Raw genomic sequence first — 20,813 nt, forward strand, 5'->3', positions numbered from 1 at the left:
CTGAAGTTCCTTTTGCACAGGGTTTTTTCCACTGTTCTTAACTCTGTTCTCCCAGAGGCACTGCCATTGTCGCTGATGGGCTGGTCCTTGGCCAGCGGTGGGTCCGTCTTGGAGCCGGCTGGCATCAGCTCCATTGGACATGGGGGAAGCTTCCAGCAGATTCTCACAGAAGCCACCCCTGTAGCCTCCCCGCTACCAAAGCCTTACCACGGAAACCCAATACAGTTTCATATTGCCTCTCATTGTTTCAATGATCATTTATTGGGTGGTTAATGAATCTGCTCAATTTAAACTTTTTGCTTCTGGATGCATATTCCTCTTAGAAAGCCCTTGGGGATACCTTACAAACAACTCTGACAAGGTACAGAGACTTCTGTAGAGATTAGGCCATATAAGTGTAATGGAAATGTAGATTTCCAGGGACCCTTGAATGATTGCTTGTGCCTGATAAGATTAAGAATGATGGAAAAATTTCTTTTTACGTCCTTTTACTGTATTCACCATATTGTCTCACACTTGTGTTCTCATTGTAAAAGAAAGTAGGAATGCAAGTTTGACTCCAAATTCTGATTTCCAGTTTGTTATTGTTTTAGCGATGTAGGAAGGTGAAATACTGCTTATAATTTTGGGTTGGGGAACTTACTATATTTTTTTTTCCTTTATGTTTAAAAACAGGTGAGTTGGGCAGGGTCTGTGAGGAAAGTTATCTTTTCTCAACATGAGTGTAAAACTAAAATATTTGAATTGGAGAATAATTTTAGTGCACTGGAAAAGGTAAGAGAGCAAGTAGCTGATCTAGGGTGAAGTTGTACTGTCTCTTCCCCCCCTTAAGTCCATATATATTGCTTCCCACCCCCCCCCTCGCCCCCAGGTAAGTAGGTAAGTATATTAAAAACTTTTTTCTAGGTTCGTCTGGCTCATGAAATCAGACACAAGAATATAGTGACATTTCATGAATGGTATGAAACAAGCAACCATCTCTGGCTTGTGGTGGAATTATGCACAGGTAATGTAAGCTCAAAAGGCAAAAATGTAATATGGGCTTGGTTTAAAGGAATGACTGATTTACTAAACAGCATAAAAAAGGCTTAGAAAGAAAGTAATTTTAAGATTCAGCAGTGTTGAATAATTTGAAGAATACTGTGATGACAGACCTTTTAGTCTTGCTATTCTGTGAAAGAAATTACTGAGCAAAGGGGAAAAAGCTCAGGAAAATCTATTATGTGTTTTGGAATAAAAGATCTAGTATCCTTTTCTATGAAAAGCTCTCCTAATCCCTGTTTTCATTCAGAGACTTAAATTTGTGTCCTCTTTTTTTTTTTTTTTTAAATCTGCATTATTCGGCTGAGATATAAATAGTAGATCATTCATGAAATATGAACTGTAGTCTCAGGGGAACAGGTTTGGTGCAGGAGTAGTAAAGGACAAAATGAGTCTGAGGAAAGGGATTTTGGGGTAGGTGGGAATGTGGAGGTTAGGGTAGGAGGCTGGGAGAGGAAGGAGGAGAACGACTGAGCAATGAGCTTGTGGGAAATGAGATCAGGAGAAGTCCAAGTCCTATGAACAGTTAGGATGGGAATGGGTCAAATGGGATGAGTCTGACATACCTGAGAATCAGTGGGATGTGAGGAAGCAGGTGTTGGGGGAAGAAGAGAGATTTTTGCAGGGACAGAGAAACAGTAACCATCAGTGGGGAGAAGCAGAGAGAGTGAATGTGAAGCCCAGGGAAAGACACAGGTGATAGAGGATATATGTGAGTGTTATTTGGAAGGCTTTGTAGGTGTAGTCTGATCAGAAACGGAGGAAGGGTTGGTTGGAACTGAGGGCAGGAGGAGAGTGGTGATTTTGGAAGGACAGGGAAGGGTCTCATGTTAGGATGAGAAATCCAGAGAGATACGAGTAGGACTTGCTGGGGCAGGAAGCTGGGATTTGTGTGAGAAATCTGGAAAGTGACAGTTTAGTCCTGGGTGTGTTTGGTTTGGTTTGGTTTTTCTTTAAAAAACAAATTAAAAAAAGAGGGAGGGGGAAGAAAAAGAGGAGTGGAAGGGGTGAAAATGAAAGAACTAGAGCACATGAGTCAAGAAAAGGAGTGTACAGAAATCCTATGTGTGAAGAACGAACAAAAGAATGTATGTGTTGGATGTTGTTGCCCTCAGGACCTCAGAATGTAACCCAGTTCTACTATTTCTGTTGTCTGTGAATTCAGTAGAAAATTGCCTGTCATTAGCTTTAGCACTTCTTCACAGAAGCAGCCTGCTCTTGGTATTGTTTATCCTTTTAACTCATGCAGCAGCGATCTGGTTAAGGAATTTGAATAAACCCATTGGGTACTATTACATTGTGACATGACAGTTTCTGTGTTTCTTTTTGCCTCCTGTTTCAATGTTAAAGTAATTTTGGAGTCATGCACTCAATTTAATTGTAGTCAAAATTAAAATTTTTGTCACAGTGTTGGAAATACATTATTTTTTTTCCTCTACATCTTAGATTTTGTAACTATTAGATAATCTCAAGAAATATTCTTAATGTCTTCTGATAATGATTATTGCTTTACATCTTTTGAAGAAGCTTATATAATGTTCTTGGGAATTATTTGTATGGCATCTTCTTTATATGTGCTTGCTGACTATGTGTAAATGTATTTCAGGTGGTTCTCTAGAATCTGTTATTGCTCAAGATGAGCATCTACCTGAAGATGTAGTGAGAGAGTTTGGTGTTGAGTTGATTACTGGTTTATACCATATTCATAATCTTGGAATTATCTTTTGTGAGCTGACACCTGCAAAGGTAAAAAGGAGTATTATTTATAGGGGACACTGCATGTTACTTTGTATGCCATCAGCATTTAATTCGTTATTTCTGTTTTAGTGTTTGGAAGAGCCTTACCTCAGTTTGGAGGCCAGTTGAGCTTTAAAATATATGTGAAGACAATAAGAGACAAGTCCATAGCTTGAATATTTTATGATCTAATTGATTTCTTTCCCTGTTGTATATTTGATACAATGTGATAGATTCTTTTTGATTTGGTATACTGGTTTGAATTAATGAAGGATTTTAGTTCTCTGTCCTCAGACATATAACTTTGTTATTATACCTATTCTATCATGCTGCAGAATATTTTGAAGTCATAGAAAACACTGAGGGAGTAAAATTAATGAAATTTTCTTTGTTAATAACTTTCTCTATTGTTTCCAAATGCCATTTAAATTATTGTCTTACTCTTGCATAAAAATACAAATCTGTATGTAGTTTCTGATTTTGTATATGTGTGTTGAATTTATGTATAGTTTTGTCCAAGTCCATGTTTGTTTTTAGTTGATGTGGTTACCAGAATATAACTATAATCAAAAATTCTTGCTTAACAATGATTGGTTTTGATCTTGGTCTATAAGCGATCAAGTAGCCCTTCTCTCAATTTTCTGTAAAATCTTGGACAATTGTACTCAGTTTCTGTCACTTGTGGGTCCAAAAGATCTAAAAATAAAGCATAATGGAGATGACTCTGTATTCTTCCAAAGAATGTTGCTGTGAAGTACTCCTTTTAACACAAAATACAGAGTGCTAAAGTACAACTTCTTTGTTTTCCTTCCCCCCCCCCCCCACCTCCCCAACTGAATGACCTATTTCTCCAAACAACATTTTAGGGATTGAAGCTTTTAATTATGAGAATAACCAGTGACCATGTAAAGAAAACTCTCGTCATCATTGGACAAAATCTTTGGAATTTTCTGCTAAATAAAATTAGAAAGATTCACCTTTTTTTTTCCTCTAATGAAGTGATGTTTTTTTACAACACTTTTATTTTCCTGTACAGTTTTACTCTGCTTTTACTTTCTTTTCTATAGTAACATCATTGTTCATTTATATTTAATAATGAGTAAACAAAAGTGCACATTAAGCCTCTTAAGAAATCTGTTGTGAGATTCTGTAATTTTTTTTGTTAAAAGAAAAAAGACAGTATTGATGTTAACTTGAAAACTTTTCAGTGTTTTCAGTTATAGTGATCATCTCTATGTACTTAAATGGTTTGAGATTGTGATTTTTTTTTTTTTAATAAATTATTTTATACTTTTTATTGGAAACTTCAGCAGTCATCAGTTTTAGTGTATGATACTTGTATGTTGGATTTTGTTTATTGTTTTAGATTCTGCTGGAAGGGTCTGGCACTTTGAAATTCAGTAATTTTTGCTTGGCTAAAGTGGATGGTGAAAATTTGGAAGAATTTTTTGCTTTAGTTGGATCTGAAGAAGGCGAAGGAGATGTCCATGAAAGCACTCCACAAAGATACTTGAAAAACAGACTTCGAGGTATGATAGTTTTATTAGCCAAAATTAACTTATACCAAAGAGACAGAATAAAAGTTGGAAAAAGCCTTTGTTTGAAGTAATTTGGAGAGAAGACCTGGAAATAAAATAGTTGTTTATCATTCTCTTGGGGCTGACTAAATTTCTAAAGAGACTGAATAATGAATTCTGTTGTGTTATCATTTGTAAAGATTAATGTGTCTGCCTGTGTCTTTGCAATGGAAAGCACGATCTGTACATTTTCTGTAAGCAGGTTTAACATATCCTGCATATGGGGAATTTAAGTAAGCTCAAAACTGAAATTTAGCTCTTAAAGAAGATTGTTCAGAGAGATCATGACTTACAGTGAGAACAACACCTGCAAGTGAGTAGAGGGAAAAGAAGCTGTATTTACAAGTTATATGGTAATAATTCTAAGTTTAACAAAGCCAGTTTAACTAAGAGCTGGAAAAAATATACTTCTGTTTGACATGAAATGTATGACATATTAACAATTCCTGACCTTTTCTGCTTTTTGTAAATAGGCTTCAGGTTATTTTTTGGATTGAAGCTCATATGTAGGTGATTAAAGACTGTAGTATACTTGTGTAAGAAACTTTCAACATAACATAACTGGACGTGGCTTATTTTAAATTTCTCTTTGCAGTTTGACATGAAATCCCTACAGTACAGTTTGAGGTACAAACTGTCTATCCTGAGCATGTTTTCATCATTTTATAAACTGTTCTAGATTTTTTTTTTCTTTGTAGAAAAGAAATAGAAACAAAATTTCAAGAATAAAAATAAATCCCAAACCACACACCACAAAAACAAACTCCAAAGTAAACAAACAAAAAAACCTCCCAAACTGAGTATATAAATGAGACCTGAAGTGTTTCAAGGTAGCTAATTAATTAAAAATATTAATTCTTGGTTTGGATTTGCTGAGGAGGCTTAATTATTAATTGCTATTTGATGAAAACTATGGAAGATCACTAAAATTTGGAAGTTCAGAGTTCAAACTGGAACTGGCTTTTCTAACTGATGAAAACGTATTTCTGGTATTTAGTCGGTATAGGACAGTGTATTAAAAAATGTTTAAAGGAAGCAGCAAAAAGAATCACTTATTTAAGACCTTTTGTGCTCCACTTGTAAAGTAGTAATTGGAGAATGAAGAAATAACTGATATTGGAAGTACGATAGAGAGAAGTGATTCAAAATTAGTCCTTTTTTTGTCTCAGAAAAACTTGAGCTATGGAATTATTTATGGACTTTTAAAAAGTCTATGTGGCAGATACTCTCCATAAGGTCTAGGACTAAAGTCCGTTAATTTCATGTTAAATGTATATGCAAAATTCAGTAAAAGTACTACACAGAACTGCTACTTCTTTCGTTGAAGACTTAGCACTGCTGTACTTTCATTGTCCTTTTTGATGCCAATGGTCCAAGTGATTTCTAGTTTGAGGCTCGACTGTTTCAGTACCTTTTACTTCAGAATGATAATTTCTTTTTAAAGTATGAGAAAGTTACTGTGCTTTAGTTTCAACAAGCAGATCCATGCAAATGTAGTAGGCTGCACATACTGTTATTTTTTCATCAGATAGGAAAAATTAATCTTCCAAATCTTTTATTAGTCATCCTCTCAGAGCATCTCACAGGCCTGTTTCCAAGATAATGATGTGTCATAGCAGTTACTGTTACCGGGATCAATGGAATTCTTGGCAATATTTTATGGGAACAAAGAGAGCTTTCTTAATACTTTGCTGTCCCCTGCTGAAAGTCCACACTGGAAATACTAAGACCAAGAACAGATCTTTATTCAGGAAGAAATCAAATCTAATCTCTTTCCTGTTGCCTTTCAGAACAGCTGTTTTGATGTGTATGGTTAATAACCTTTTGTCACTTAAAAAAATAAAACCCAACAACAAAAGAATCCAAAGTAAACTTTTAAAAGGACTGTGGAATTGACACTTCTGCTGAGCTTGTGTAATTTTTTTAGAGATTTTTGAGAACTGAGTTAGTTTTTAGGTGGGAACTACTGTAGAAATAGGAACTGTATATTTCTTTTTCTATAACAAGGCAAAAGCGGTTTGTGAACAAGCTGCTATAATTTGGTATGTGATGTTTTCGTAGTGTTTTAGTGTGAAAATAGCTATAACTAGCTTAGATCAGTGATCCAGTTGGCTAGCTACATTGTTTTTGTAACAGAGTTTTCTAATTTCATGAAGGTTTATGTCTTGGGATAGCTTTTAAAATAAACGAACAACAAGACCAAACCCCCGAAAACCCAAACCAAACTTGATGTAACGTAATTATTTCTGTTACTTGGCTCTTGAAGCTGTCAAGGCATATCAGACATTCTTTGCACTGATCACTGTGTTGGAAAAGTGGAACACAAGTCAGCTTGGTTAATAGAACTGAAATAAACAACAAAATGGTGTATATAATCCTACTTAATTCTAAGTATAGGAGAGAAGTTCCTTTGAAACTACTTACATATGGTATCTTGGTTTTCTTATACTAAGTGAAGATAATCTTAACTCACTGAAGTGTGGAGACAAAGTTTGAAGTGTTGAACAGAATAAATGCTGAATGAATAATCAAAGTGCATTATACATACTGTATTTTGTAGGCTCTCCGTTATACACAGCTCCAGAAGCAATAAAGGGAGAAGACTTCTCCAAAGCCAGTGATCTATGGTCCTTGGGATGTTTGCTTTATGAAATGTTCTCAGGTTGTAAATTTGTGTATCTATTTAATATCTGTGATAATGGAAACATAGGTTGTGGTCCCAGAGTAAATTCTTGTTAACCTTCTAGGCGAGTTAAGACATAGAAAAACTCAAGACAGGTTTTAAACATTTCTTGAAGAATATACTAACTGTACTTTAAAAAAAAAGATAATCGAATAATCAAGTGAAGTAATACTGTTAAGTTGTCCTTTTGACTGTGATCTAAATATTATAACAGTAACTGACACGTATTGTTTAAATACTATGATTTCAAATTATAACAGTCCTCGAATTCTGACAGTAATGTTTTTAGTCTCCTCAGTATTAAACTCTGGATGTGTTATTTTGACCTTTGAAAGAGAAAACTGTTTCACTAATATAAAACTAGTCATTGGGTTTCCTGCAGGTAAAGTACCCATTAGCATTGGCTGCAGCTAGAAGGAAAACTTCCTGACAAAAGAGAATTACAGTGCAACCTTCTGAAGCCTTAAACGATACACTGATCTGTTGGATCAACATAGATAGATACTGAGATTTCTGCTTAGACCTTCTCCTGTTATTGTCTCATTGCTGATTCATACAGGGTTATCATGGTGACCTCCATCAAGCGATCTTTTGTGCCTCTTCTGTGCATGCTCTCTTTTGCTGTTCATGGTAGAACAATTTAATCCAAGGTTTTGTATTTAAATTAACAAAAGAACTCGATAAATAGAATTCAGACTGAGGGTGTTTAGTTCTTTGGATGTTTCCTGAGGAAAATGAGCTCATCATACATCATTACACCTGATGGCCATTTTGAAGTTTGCCTAATCTGTAAAATACACTTCTGTTTGTAGGAAGACCACCATTCTTCTCAGACAGCTTTTCTGGATTAATTGAAAAGATTTTAGATGAAGATCCATTGCCACCTAGACCAAAGGGTAACATTCTGTTATTGTGTAATGAATCAAATCGGAGTAATACTTACCAAGTTAAAGTTTTTGTTTTGCACTATTTCTTCTGAGGCTGATTGCAGGAATCAGTTAGCTGTCTGAAATGAATGTTAGCATTGCCTTCCTTTGATAAGAACTTTTTCCCTGTTAATAATGAATGCTTATTTCCCTTTTAACGGATAGGCATATCATTTATTATTAAGAATTAAAAGTAAATCTGCTTCTGGGATGGAATTTTTGATCTCAGTCATTCTGGGCATCAGTGGTATTCATGGAGACCCTTAAATGTTAGTGGCTCAGTTCATAGTAGTGTCATGAAAATGGTGGCCTGTAGAACTAAAACTGTTGTTTCTTGTTTCAATTCGAAGAGAGATTTTGTTTTCAAAGTCGATAAAGTGCATTTCATAGTTCTGAGCTCTCAGAAGTAGAGTCTTTCTCAGTTAAGTAAGAATTTTGGAAACCTCTTTTGTATAATGGGGTGCAACAATGGTCCTCTTAAAATTATCATGGTTGAGGGGAATTTAATTTCAATTTAAGGAGGTTTCACTCCACTTTATTTCTTGCTAATAGTTATATGATAATTGGAGGGTGCTTTTTTTAACATATAAACAATTTTAATTAGTTTGGTGACCAAGCATTGGTGGTTTGTTTAGTTTTGTGGGGGTTTTTTTGTTGTTTGTTTTTTTTTTTTAAATGCAAAGAGTGTGTATTTAAGATTCTTCATACATTTAGATTTTTTTCAGATGAAATTACTATTAAAGAAAACTTTTTAGCATGATCTGTAGATAATGATTTGATCTACATTGCGTGATGGTTATTTTTGCTGCCCAATACTGATCTTCTCAAGTGCTTCTATTTACAGGTTCTGCTTTTCTCAAACCTTCTGCTGAGTTCATTACTTTGCTTGATGGGTTGCTTCAAAAGGATCCTCAGAAAAGGTAAACTGTCTAATCTATGACAGTTATTTACAACGTCTTTTTTCACCTCTGGAGAAAATAATTGGTATGGTACTGTATGTATAGTATTTTGTAGGTGACAATGGATGCAAAAGTAATTTCATTCCTCATATAAAAGAGCAAATTGTGCTTTTTCTTGTATGAAGATATACAGAATTAATGTTTTGATTTAAGTCTATCTTTCTATTTTTGTAGGTGGTGCTGAATAGATAGCTTTGTAACAGAAATGATGAACAGTTTGAAAATTAACTTTGCTTTTCCAGAGCAATGGGCATATCTATTTTATGAGGCTTCGATTTGTATCTGATATAGTTATATTGTTAAATACCATAAGATTATCATTTATAGGGTAGCCCAGAAAATTTACATGCTGGGATTGGCTATGCAGTTTCCTTCATTCTTAGTCTCATCCCGCTGTGTTGTGTGAATTATCCATTCTGATTTGAGGCAAAAAGTTTGTCCTGTGAGAAAAGTTATTTGTTTACCAAATAAAAGCAAACATCAGGATTAATTCCTCTTTAGTGTCACTGGGTTCAAAACCTAGTCTGATATCTCTTTGTGGAGCTGTACTTTGCCACTGCTTTTTCAGTTTGTTTGTTGCTTTTCAAAAGGCTGAATTGGACAGACCTATTGCAGCATCCGTTCTGGAAAGGATTGCTTAGCCATTGTGGTTCTTCAGACACCCAGGGCACAAGCTCAAGGTACTGAATGTTCAAGGAAGAGTTCTTTTATAGTAAATATAAGCAAAAAAATAATTATTATGGTTTTCTGTAAATTTTCTTATTTTTGAATTTTGCCTAGGATTTTCATGTTGTTAACTAATTGATGAATGGAGTTTTACACCATTCAGTGAACGGTTTTGGATGCTTAGGAATTGTATTATCCTGTTAGTGTATTACGCTGTCTGTTTGCTTTCAACAGACCCCTTCCTCCTGGCTATAGAATGTGTTAAAATTTACTTCTGAACTAATTGCTCTCATTTTTATTTGTTTATATAAAAATGATGCATAGTAATTTGACTTACAATTTTTTTGAAAGCTTTTGTAGAATCTTATAAATATAGGTCAGTTTTATCTTTAGTGAGTTTTTTTGGTTTTATGCATTAGGCTTAGAGCACCACAAAGCCTATCAGTATAGCATCTTAGATTTGTGGTTCATCCTGATATCCTTGCAAATGCAGCTGACCCATATTCTTTGCTTATGACATAAAGCGTTAATCTAATGGTTTTTTTTTCTAAATTTGTAATACTCCACACTGCTATATATGCAGAAAAACCAAAACCTTTTGTGAAAATAGGTTCTATGTATTACAAAGTTAGACTTCTTCAAAACTCCTGTTCCCTTGCTGGTTTTTTGTTTTTAATTTTGGATTAGGATATTTAATGTTGCTTTTTATGTTCTTTTGTTCTAAATATTTGAAAGATGCTTTAGGTTCCAATCTAGGGAATTAATATGAAAATAGTGTTCTTTTAGAATGCTGGAGGTCTTTGTGTTCTGTCTATTTTAAAATTCTCTCTTTGTGTTGTTTAATACCTATTTCTCATACCAGTGCTGAAGTATTTTTGTTATTAAAATTTCTTCTAGTTTGAGATACAGCTCTTTTGTCTTTTAATTTTATTACTGCTTTCATGACCAAGGCACATAACAAATCAAGATTTAAAGTTTATACCACAAAGTAAGAATTTATTCAAGGTTTTAGCAAGACTTATGTCAACCTCTACCACAGTGCTCATCTTTGAGGAATTTTCAGAGAATTGGAAGAATCTTTCTCTCCTATGAAATATTGGGTTATTTGACCTTACTCTTGAGGGTTTTCTAATGCCTCTGAAATATGTGCTGAGGTATGCGCTAAATGACAAATATGACAAACGTAGGACATTGGCTTGACATGCAAAAGAAGCTCAATACTTTCTTTTCCAACTGTGAGGCCCATGTATCTATTTTCTTCACAATGTGATGATTAATCGTGACATGATTGATTAATATTTGATATCCTGGAGGGCCTTCAGGAAGGTTATATGACCCAGTTCCATGTGAATAATAGAGCGGTGTATTAAAAAAACCCAAACAGCTAAAATCAATAAACTTGCAATTAAGTGTGATGTGTAAATCATTATGCAAAAAAAGGTAGTCTTTATTAATCTTAATCTAGGCTACAGACTTCATTATTAGAAGTAGGTTTGTTGTGACTTTTTCCTGTAAAGACTGAATGGTCTTTAAAGCTTTTAATATTTGTTTACAGCTCTGGTATTATGGGGTAATAATTTAACTTTTCTAATTTCTTTCATGCAAGTTCTACTGAGGGAGGTAGAGAATTTTTAATATTCTCCAAGTCATTTGCTGTAAACTTATTTTTCATCATTGCCATTACTAATATAAAGAGTATGTGTAACATATTACGATAGTATGCTGTTCTAGAGAATGACAGCTAAATTGTATGATAATGATTACAGCAAATAATGACTATGATCCCTCTTTTTTCTTTTCAAATTGATGTAATTAATATATTTTGTTAAACAGCAGTGAAGACACAGTCTCGTCAGTGTCTTGGAATGCCAAAGAGCCAGTGGATACTCATAAAAATCTAGATAACCTGTCATCCTCAAGAGCAGATAGTAAGCTACGAAGCAATTATTTCAAAATAGGTAATATTATTCATTACGTTATTTTGAATTCTTTTGTGTCCTCTGAATTTTGTCAGTCTTACAACATGCCTATTCCTGGTGTTTTATTTGGTTTTAACTTCTGAATGCAAGTTCATGTTCTCTTTTCAGTAGAAACTCAGACTGAATTGCGCCCAAAAAGTGCAGTTGATGGTGAATCAAATGAATCCATATTTCTTCTCAGGTATGAAAACCTAAAGAATAATTAGAAAACCCTTGAAACTCTGTATGGTTTTATTAGTTTGGTTCACCCCCGCCAACCCCCCCATCTCTTCTGACATTTTATTATTCTGTTTGTAACACTTTGTTAGCGTGTCTCCTTTAGAATTTTCTATCACCAGTTTAATGTTAAGACATCTTTGAAGAGCTGCGAAAGCAGTGTGTGTAGTTAAAGCAGTACTTCTATGGCTTTATTACACTCGTTATTGGAAGTAGACTTTTGATTTCTTAGGTGTCTGTTTAAATGGAAGAATTTATTTAGAACTTCCTTTCCTTCTTACTTCATTCATATATATATGCTTACTTTAAATACACAAGAATAAGCATTCAACTTAAGATCCACTAACAAATTCTGCCTGCAGCTTTTCATCACAAACTATTGATAATAATCTACTAAGTACTACATAGGTACTAAATAAAAAATATTATTTGGTTTAACAGTGATTTGGTTTAGTTGAGGCCTGATTCTGAAACTTTGTACTAGCTTTCAAGCCAGGAAGATTATCTAGTAAAATAGGTATTCTTCTTATTGTCATCAAGCAGAAGTATTCCAGTTTGAAATTAAATGCTCTTTAAAGATTCTTGTATAACCTGAAATAGGGGTTTTGTATGTGATAGTGTGTCTACTTTTCTAGTTATTTCAGTTGGTTTTAATTAAGTATTACTTCTCATCTCACTTATAACTTCTCTCATCACAGCTAAACCCATACTATTAGTAATTTAAAATAGCATTGCTATTTACTTTAGCAATCTGCTGAAAAGAAAGGCTACAATGGCATTACAAAGACTTAGTATAATAACATGTACTAAATTATGTCAGGAATGACAGTGGGGAAAAAAAGTATTTTTAGGAACAACATACTTTATTTATGGTAAGTACGTTTATTTTAGCACGAAATTTCAAATTGGCCTCCTGGCCAACTCCCCCAGTTTCTATACTGGCCATGCCGTTCTATGGTATGGAATATCCCTTTGGGTAGCCCAGGTCAGCTGTCCTGGCCGTGCTCCCTCCCAGCTCCTTGTGCCCCTCCTCGCTGGTAGAGCTTGGGAAACTGAAAAGTCCTTGACTTAGGGTAAGGGCTACTGAGCAACAACTAACACATTGCTGTGGTATCAACATTGTTCTCACACTAAATCCAAAACACACTGTACCAGCTGCTAAACAGAAAATTAATTCTATCCCAGCTGAAACCGGGACAGGTTTTCATGAGTGTCTTTAACGTTTTTTTGGTGTTTGTATTTTTAATATAGTTGCTTTTTTCTAATAAATAAAACTGATTTGCAACTGAATGTGTATATTATTTTCTGCTAATCAAGAAAACACATTCATTTGAAGTTGTTGATTAAATTAGTTTCCTGGCTTGCCAATTTTAATAATTCTAAAGTTGATTTAAAACACTTTAAATTAATGTATACTACCAAACCCACGTTCACTAGCAGCTTTATGAAAATTGCAAATTTTCAGTGTTCTGGTCTCTCCTTTCTTCATTTTCTAATTAGCAGACAGGACTGAAAACTAAGCCCAGTTCACATTCATACACAAGAATTAGGCAGTTTTTAATTCTTATTACATAGCCAAGAGTTGATGATCAGAAAAGAATAACTTAAAATAAATTGCAATTTTTTTGTCAAGTTAATTCTCTTCGTATGTTGTTTGTTATTAGGAATTGAGATAATAATGTTTTAGCATCTGGTTTGGAGAGTGACTGTGGGTGAAAAGATAATCGAATTACTTTCATTTAATGACCAAAAAAAAAAAAGAAACCATGCAGTACTTCCCATTTCTAACTGACAAACAAATCCTAACCTTGTCAGGACATATTTAAAGACAGGAAATTCATGTTTAGTTGATGGATGAGGCATAGCATTATTTATGTTTGTCAGCTTTGAAAGTTTACTGTAAGGCATGAAAGTTTTGAAAGAGCAACAGAAAAGTAGTTTGCAGTGAAACTTTTTTCCTTTTTTTTTTTTCTTTCTTTTGTTTCAGTTCTCGTCCCACACCTAGAACTAGCACTGCAGTAGAAGTAAGTGATGCTGCTACTGCCCCAGTCCAAAATTCTCAACAAAGAGATTCATGCTTGAAAAAGGTGAGTAGAAAAATAATATTAAGGCATGGTGCTATCTTTATAGTTAGAATTTTAGCCTGGAGGCTGTGGCAAAGTCAACTTTCTTCTCCATCCTTCCATAATTATAACAGGAAAGCAGTTCCTACAGTGTGCTTTTTCTTCCGACGTAGAAGTAATTTAGAATATGTTGTTTTCATGTCTAAACTGGGTGGAATAATGTTGAAATGAAATATTTGGGAATAAACATAAACTTTCTTTTTTTGTGCAAAACAGTTTTTTAAAAACTTTGTTCTTGTTCTAGGCTAAAATTGTGTGCTCAAGTCAGCAGGATATGGAGTCAACATTGAAAGAGCTCATTTACACTGAGTCTGATCTTATCATAACACCAATCATTGACAATCCAAAGGTACAGCAAAATAAAATACAAGATTCAGGAACTTGTGGGTGAGGCGATTTTTGCAGATAAATCCTTAATCAGGGTGAAACTCCTTTCCTGTATTTTATAGTTCCATTTTAAAGCGGTTCCACCCAATCATCTGGCAAGCTCTCATGCAATTTTATGGCAGTCTTTTATAATGCTATTGTGTTGCTAATTTGGAGAACTGAGTTATTTTGGGATTGAATAATGTCTTGCAAGAAATAGAAGCTACTAAATGCTGTGTTCAATGTTTCTGTAGATTTGTTTTCTGATAACTTGCTTTGATATCTATTACTTAAATAAACACTAAAACTGTGTTTCGGTGTAGTCAAAACAAGGCCAGCTATGAAGCCTTCTAGATAAGGAGTTAGACCTTTACAGAGTAACTTTTGTTACTCTTTAAACCTTAGATGTGATAATGTTTCTAATAAATATGAATGTGTTTTCTCTGGAAAAGACCACCTGAATTTACAAGAAATGCCCATCCAATTTCTGTCATAAGGATTCTAATGTGATAATAGTTTGTGATGGGTCTCTTGAGCAGAGACTGACATTTGCCTGACAGCAAAGAGAAGACTGAAAAAGAATCGCAGCTCTGCACTGCAATGACAATGTAATGTGCATGTATAGGCACATGTGTAGTATTGGTAGAAGGAATGATAGGCAAGAGCCCCTTTAGTCTTCTGTTTATTTCTGTGCAAAAAAAATGAAGTCATTTTAGCAACTTTACTCAGGAAGTGGCAGATGCAAGGAGCGCAACATTTTTAGTTGGAAGTGAGCATCTAGTTTGTTAAGAATGCCTTAGAGCTTTTAGTTGCTGTATTGCTGCAGTGTAACAATTTGTTTGTTTGTTTGTTTTAATGGAATTCCTAACACTCTCAAAAATTAAAAATCTTACATGGCTAGACAAAGTAATTTCCAACAATACTGGTTTAATATGATTGGAGCAGGGGACATTGTTGCAAATGGAGAATTTAAAAGGTAATTATGCATTTGAATGGCACCTCTGTAAATTCTCCGTTCTGTCTCAGGACTCTGATACAAAGCCTTAGCCCTTCACTGCTTCTCTTCTTACTATAAGAGATGGGATGAACATACTAATGTGCATATGGAATCTAATCTCCTTACTGTGCAATGCCAGACTCGGAATTAATGCAAAATAGCCCACTAAATTCCAGGGACATGTAATCAGAGTCACTGCATACTTGGCGATCTTCAGACTAAAGGAGGATACTGACACCTGGCTGAGCTGAAGAGCTTGCAATTTAATCTCCTGGAAAGGGATTTAGTAGATTTCTGGCAGGATTTTAAGAGCTGAAATATCAGCTTATATTGTAAAATTTCCCTATGTTCTGCAGTTCTGTGGAATTGAAGACCTTTTTTAGAAAGTAGCTCTCCAGTTACTTGTAGACTTCATCTGTCAAAGGCTAAATTCTAGTATATATACATTTACCTTTTTTATATGCTTTAGTTACTGAAAGTCACACTGAAATGCTCTGTCACTGAGCAGTCATCCAATTTCACGATGTACCAGAAAACGATGTGCTGTGGGGAAAAAAAGCCATACCTTACAAATGATTATATTTGGTGATAATATGACTTTTTATATTCTAAAATGATCTAGTGTGTATATATGTATTTGCTGTATGCCAATGAATTGCTAAAACATTTCATGACCTCTCAGATGCATAGTTCCTTTCTGTAGCTTTTGAAACTCAAATGCAAGTATTTTCCTGCATACAGGCAAGATAAAAATGTAAACTGGAAAAATCCTATAATTTTGTATTCCCATTTAAAAAAAAAAAAAAATCACTTAAATGGAAATACTAACAATTTAATTATATTAAAAACACAGAGTTAAATTTCAAATATCTGCTTGGAAGAAATACATACCTGAAAACAATGCAAAATGCCTCAGTAATGAGCAGTGGTTTGTATGCCCATCCTGTGCAGTTTTTTCGTCTTTGTGTTTTCATGTTCAACATCTTGAGATTTCCAGAAACTTATTAAAACTAGTTGTAATGTGTTTGTTTATTTTTTCAGATAATGAAGCAAGTACCAGTTAGATTTGACTTGAAAACTTTACATATACCAACATATTCAGGTATGGATCTGCTGAAGTTGTTAAAACACAAGTTCTGCATGTGACGGTGTAACTCGCTATCACAAGACCTATAGCCTCCCTTTGTAGATGATGAGCTGTCACAGTTGCATGTAACGCATAACTTTTCTGAAACTGAAGTTGCATATGTAATGTTTTTAGCTAGATTAACTTTGAGTAGACCTTTCAAGTGCTAAGTTATATGCCCTTCCTTCCTCTTCTGCCTTCTTCAGTTACAAACCCACGCTCAAAAGCTTTTAAAATGAAACAGTCAACATTTTTAGTGTGGGGATAAAACAGCATATTTTTTTCTCGTGTTGTTTTTTGTAAACAACTGAGGTATTTTAACTGAAATATTCAATGAAATAGGTTAAAATTTGTCAAAAGCAGAAAAGCAAGTGAAAACAGGATCTTAAAATGTGCAGTGTTGATCAGCTGTAATATGAGGCAGCCTTGCCAGTCCCACCTTTAATCATAAATTGTTATGGGAATCATGTCCTGAAAGATAGTGTGGAGTTGTTTGGGGTTTGTTTTTTGTTGTTAGTTTTTAATGTCTTGAAAGACTGCTGCTGTTTCTGAAAACAAACTCATCGTGCTCATTGTCACGAGTGTAATGTTTCTTCCCCTGGAAAATTTCCTCTACTCTATTTAAGGAAGTATTATTACACTTTACTGTACTTGAAGAGGGATGTCAGTCAGATATGTGGTCCTTCTAGAATTCACATAGCACCTCTTGCTAGACATTAAAGTTCCTTTTTTCTTTCTGTAAGGTATGTATTTTGGAGACTTAATTTGTTGAAGGAATTTTATAGTTGGAAAGGAACACAATGTCCCCCAGTGTCCCAATCAAGATTGTAGTAATGGAAAATATTTTTAATTAGACTAACATCCTAGGCAAAAATGGTTGAATTCAAGTGCCAAAGGGGGTGGTATTTTATTTCATATTGCATTTAAGTAACTCTATTCATGTACAGTGGTCAGTGAATTGAACCACAGGATTTATGTTAATCATCCTAGGGACTTGACTTTCTTCTGAAGTCATCTATGTTCTAATACTACTAAGGCTCAACTAGATAGATACCTACCTGTATGAGTAACTATACACATTTTCAGTTTATGGATTCTGAAGAGATTTTGCTGGCTTTAATTAGTATTTGCCTCGAATTTACTGTAATGAAACTGCATTTTCTTATTAAGAATTAGTAATGATTAAGGACAACAGCTACTACTTTTCCTAAATATATCGCCAATACATGTTCACTTAAATGAAGTCTAAGGACTTTGCATTTTCTAAAATGTTTTGAGGCTTTTATTGCTACATTTTTATGCTTTGTTTCTCTTCTTACTTCTTTTTTGGTTTTTATAATCTTCAGATATGAACTATAACATGTTTGTTTAATATTTTAAGTACTGAAATCATAATTAGATTCAAACTTTGCAACTTATTTATTCATGTCGATATTACTTTCTAGTGTGTTAAAGCAACATGAAAGATCCATTATCTTTAACTACTTGTTTGCTTCTTCTGGTTAGCTGAGAAGTTATCATCTATGAAAGATGTGGACTGGAATGACTTCTTGCAACGAGTGTGTTCAGTGCTTGATTCCACTGAGAAGAATACAGGAGCAGCACGTTCTAAACTGAACTTACTGTACTATCTGTGTACTGTGGCTGTCCACAAGGAAATTGCAAGCAGGCTAATTAGCTCTCAGCTGGTAAATAATAAAGCTTTGAAGGAATCAACGTGGCTTACATACTTGCTGTTGTAGCAAAAGTCAGCTGCTTTTGGTTATATTTAAGAAATAATTGGTATACTGCCAAAAAATAATATGGCAAATTGAGTACAAAATAATGAAAACAATTACTAAATTCCATGTCAGATTTTTTAAGGGCTGAAGGAAACTAATTCTTTCTCTTAGACTAAGGATACACTTATATACAGATTCGTTGTATTAGTAAAAAGGTTGGGGTAAAAACTAACCTTGATGGAGGGTTGATGATGAATGTTAGTCTTCGTAAATCATTAAGTGACAGAGAAGACTGAAAAAAGTCTGTGAAGAATAGCAAGAAAAACTCTCTAAAGAACATACAGTAAAACTTTCATTAAGTACTGCTTCAAAGAGTGAGCGTGCTCTCTGAAGAGTCTGTCTTAGCGTATACTGAAATGGTGGTTTCACCTTTCAAGAACCATTTTCTATCAGCTAAACAATTTTACTAGTATTCTCTGTAGTGGTTTAATGTATTTCTCAGACTATTGCATGTGCAGAAATGAAATAGACTTATTTTTCCCATTATGTAAAAGCATCGCAGAGGCCATGCTTAGATGTGCACTTTTCGGTTTATTTAATAAAAAGTAAACTACCTTGTTCTCCTGTATTTATACTAATGCACCTAAATCATATTCTAACATGTCATCGTTGGATATGGAGATATTAAAGACAAAATTGCACTGCCAGAAAAATTCAATGAAGAACGTTCAGGTTGGAAGCAATGATAGGTCTTATGCCATAGAATTCCTGAAAACAGGAAACTGAATTGCTGGAAAGTGTATTCCATTATCATTGGAGAATTTTTTAGGGGACAATAATGCTGTAGCTGAATTTCCCATTAACAGAACATTTTAGAAATTATGGTTCTTAAGTGGCTGATTGTGTTAACAGTCCATTCGTTTTTCTAGTATTTACCAACTATTTTTGTCCATTCTCACAAAAGAAATTTGATTTATTAAATAGTTGTTGGGTAGTACTATATGATGATCTCTGTGTTTGTAGACGAAAGTATCAGAGTGGTTTTTTTTCCTCTGCATAGTGTTATTCATAATGAAAAAAATTTTTTTTTAACACACTGCTATATGTTTAGTGGTTTAGTTTAAGGCAAGAAGATAGAAAGAAATTGTATTTTTACTCTCAGCCTTTTTTTTAATCAATTTTTTTTATTGGACAATATCTACAGTATTTGTCTATCATAATACTTTTTGCAAATGTTATCCAAATGCAATTTTATTAAATTACTGATAATTTGATATTTTTTTTTTATCACTGGGACATATCAGATCACTGAAATTCACTGATGTTTGTTTATATTCTTTGAACTGTAGTTTCCTATATTGATACAGCAGCTGCGTGCAGCCACCAACTGGGATATGTAAGTAACAATAATTTTAAATTAGTTTGTTCAAATATTATTTATTCATTTGTTCAAATATTTATTGATGATATTCTTTAACAGGATATTTGAGGCATGTTTTAACCTGTCAGACTGCTGTGGTACCTGACTGGGAGTATGATGGTGTATATAACATTGAATCTTTTCAGCATTGGATTAATATATTGCTATTCTACAGGATCAAAGATTATAGAAAATCTCTAAAATTTTATCTAGAAGTTATATAATTAGTTTATCAAATAGTGTTACTTAAAATGACTGACTAAACCAATCCATACCATATTAGTAGTAAAATAACTATAATGGTAGCTTTTTTTAAATGCCTGTCAGAAATGTTTCAATGTGATAGTGCCCTCTGCTGTTTGTTTCATAATTGTAGATTTTATTTGTCCAATTTTTTCTTTAATGAAACTTTTAAAATCGATTTGCTGATACAGATTTAATTTCTGTTTTGTCAGCTATACTGAAAAGTTTAAAATCATCTATAGGGGTTTTCTGTTTTATAGGAAAACTGAACATGAGCATGACTGATTAATAAGACTATAACAAACAATAATCTTCATTCTTCAGTGCTAAACTTTATGAATTTATTGCTAAATTGAGCTGAAATACTGAAATAATTCGATGATACAAAGAAAATAGAAATAAGAAGAAAATCAGAGCTGTAAATAGCACTTCAAATATTTCCTGCCCTTGGCAATCTGTGTAAAATATAAACAAGATGTAATTATTTCTGTGATATTTTCAAAATAGTTTTTCTGCACCTACAAAAAATTCATTTGATATGCAGACGTGCCAAAGTTGCTCGAGTGATGGGTTTACTGGCATTACACACATCTGAACTTGGAGAAAATGTGCCTGTTTCTGAGGTAACTTTCTTTTTTTTTTTGGGGGGGGGGAGGATTGTTAATGCTTTTACTATTTATGTCAGAAACTTTCACAGCTTTTTTTTTTTGAACCCTGCTTTATTTTTTCTCGTGTAAATGGGAATATATTTACTTAATTAAATGTATAAACTTCTGAGTTTATTCTATGTAGTTGCGGTTCTCATCTTCACTAACCTGTGGCAGAACTACCCACCAATGATAAAACTCCAGCCTTTTTCTCTCCTTTTCAGATAAATAAGTAGTCAGTGTCATACTTCTTGTGCATGTAACAAGAAGAAAATGTTGACATATTTGGTTATCCTGAAACGTAATTGTTATCATTAGTATAAAAATAGTACAATTGATTCTCAGAAATCCTTTTTTCCAAAAAGTAATTGGGATGAGACTGATTT

At 33.9% G+C, this 20,813-nt stretch overlaps 1 protein-coding gene across 1 annotated transcript; it reads left to right on the forward strand.

The window, feature by feature from the left end:
- Window positions 1–675: 675 nt before the first annotated feature.
- Window positions 676–20,403, forward strand: ULK4 (unc-51 like kinase 4; the record flags this gene model as incomplete). The annotated part of the gene is made up of 16 exons (XM_009710589.1): window positions 676–774; window positions 907–1,006; window positions 2,648–2,787; window positions 4,145–4,307; window positions 6,916–7,017; window positions 7,851–7,934; window positions 8,809–8,884; window positions 9,514–9,603; window positions 11,423–11,547; window positions 11,680–11,749; window positions 13,772–13,871; window positions 14,152–14,256; window positions 16,312–16,372; window positions 17,903–18,084; window positions 19,467–19,513; window positions 20,325–20,403. Coding segments are annotated over 16 exons (1,623 nt in total), but the record flags the coding sequence as incomplete, so codon positions are not given.
- Window positions 20,404–20,813: the final 410 nt, after the last annotated feature.

Source organism: Cariama cristata, unplaced genomic scaffold (genome assembly GCF_000690535.1).
Source record: "Cariama cristata isolate BGI_N322 unplaced genomic scaffold, ASM69053v1 scaffold302, whole genome shotgun sequence".
In the NCBI taxonomy this organism is placed as follows: domain Eukaryota; kingdom Metazoa; phylum Chordata; class Aves; order Cariamiformes; family Cariamidae; genus Cariama; species Cariama cristata.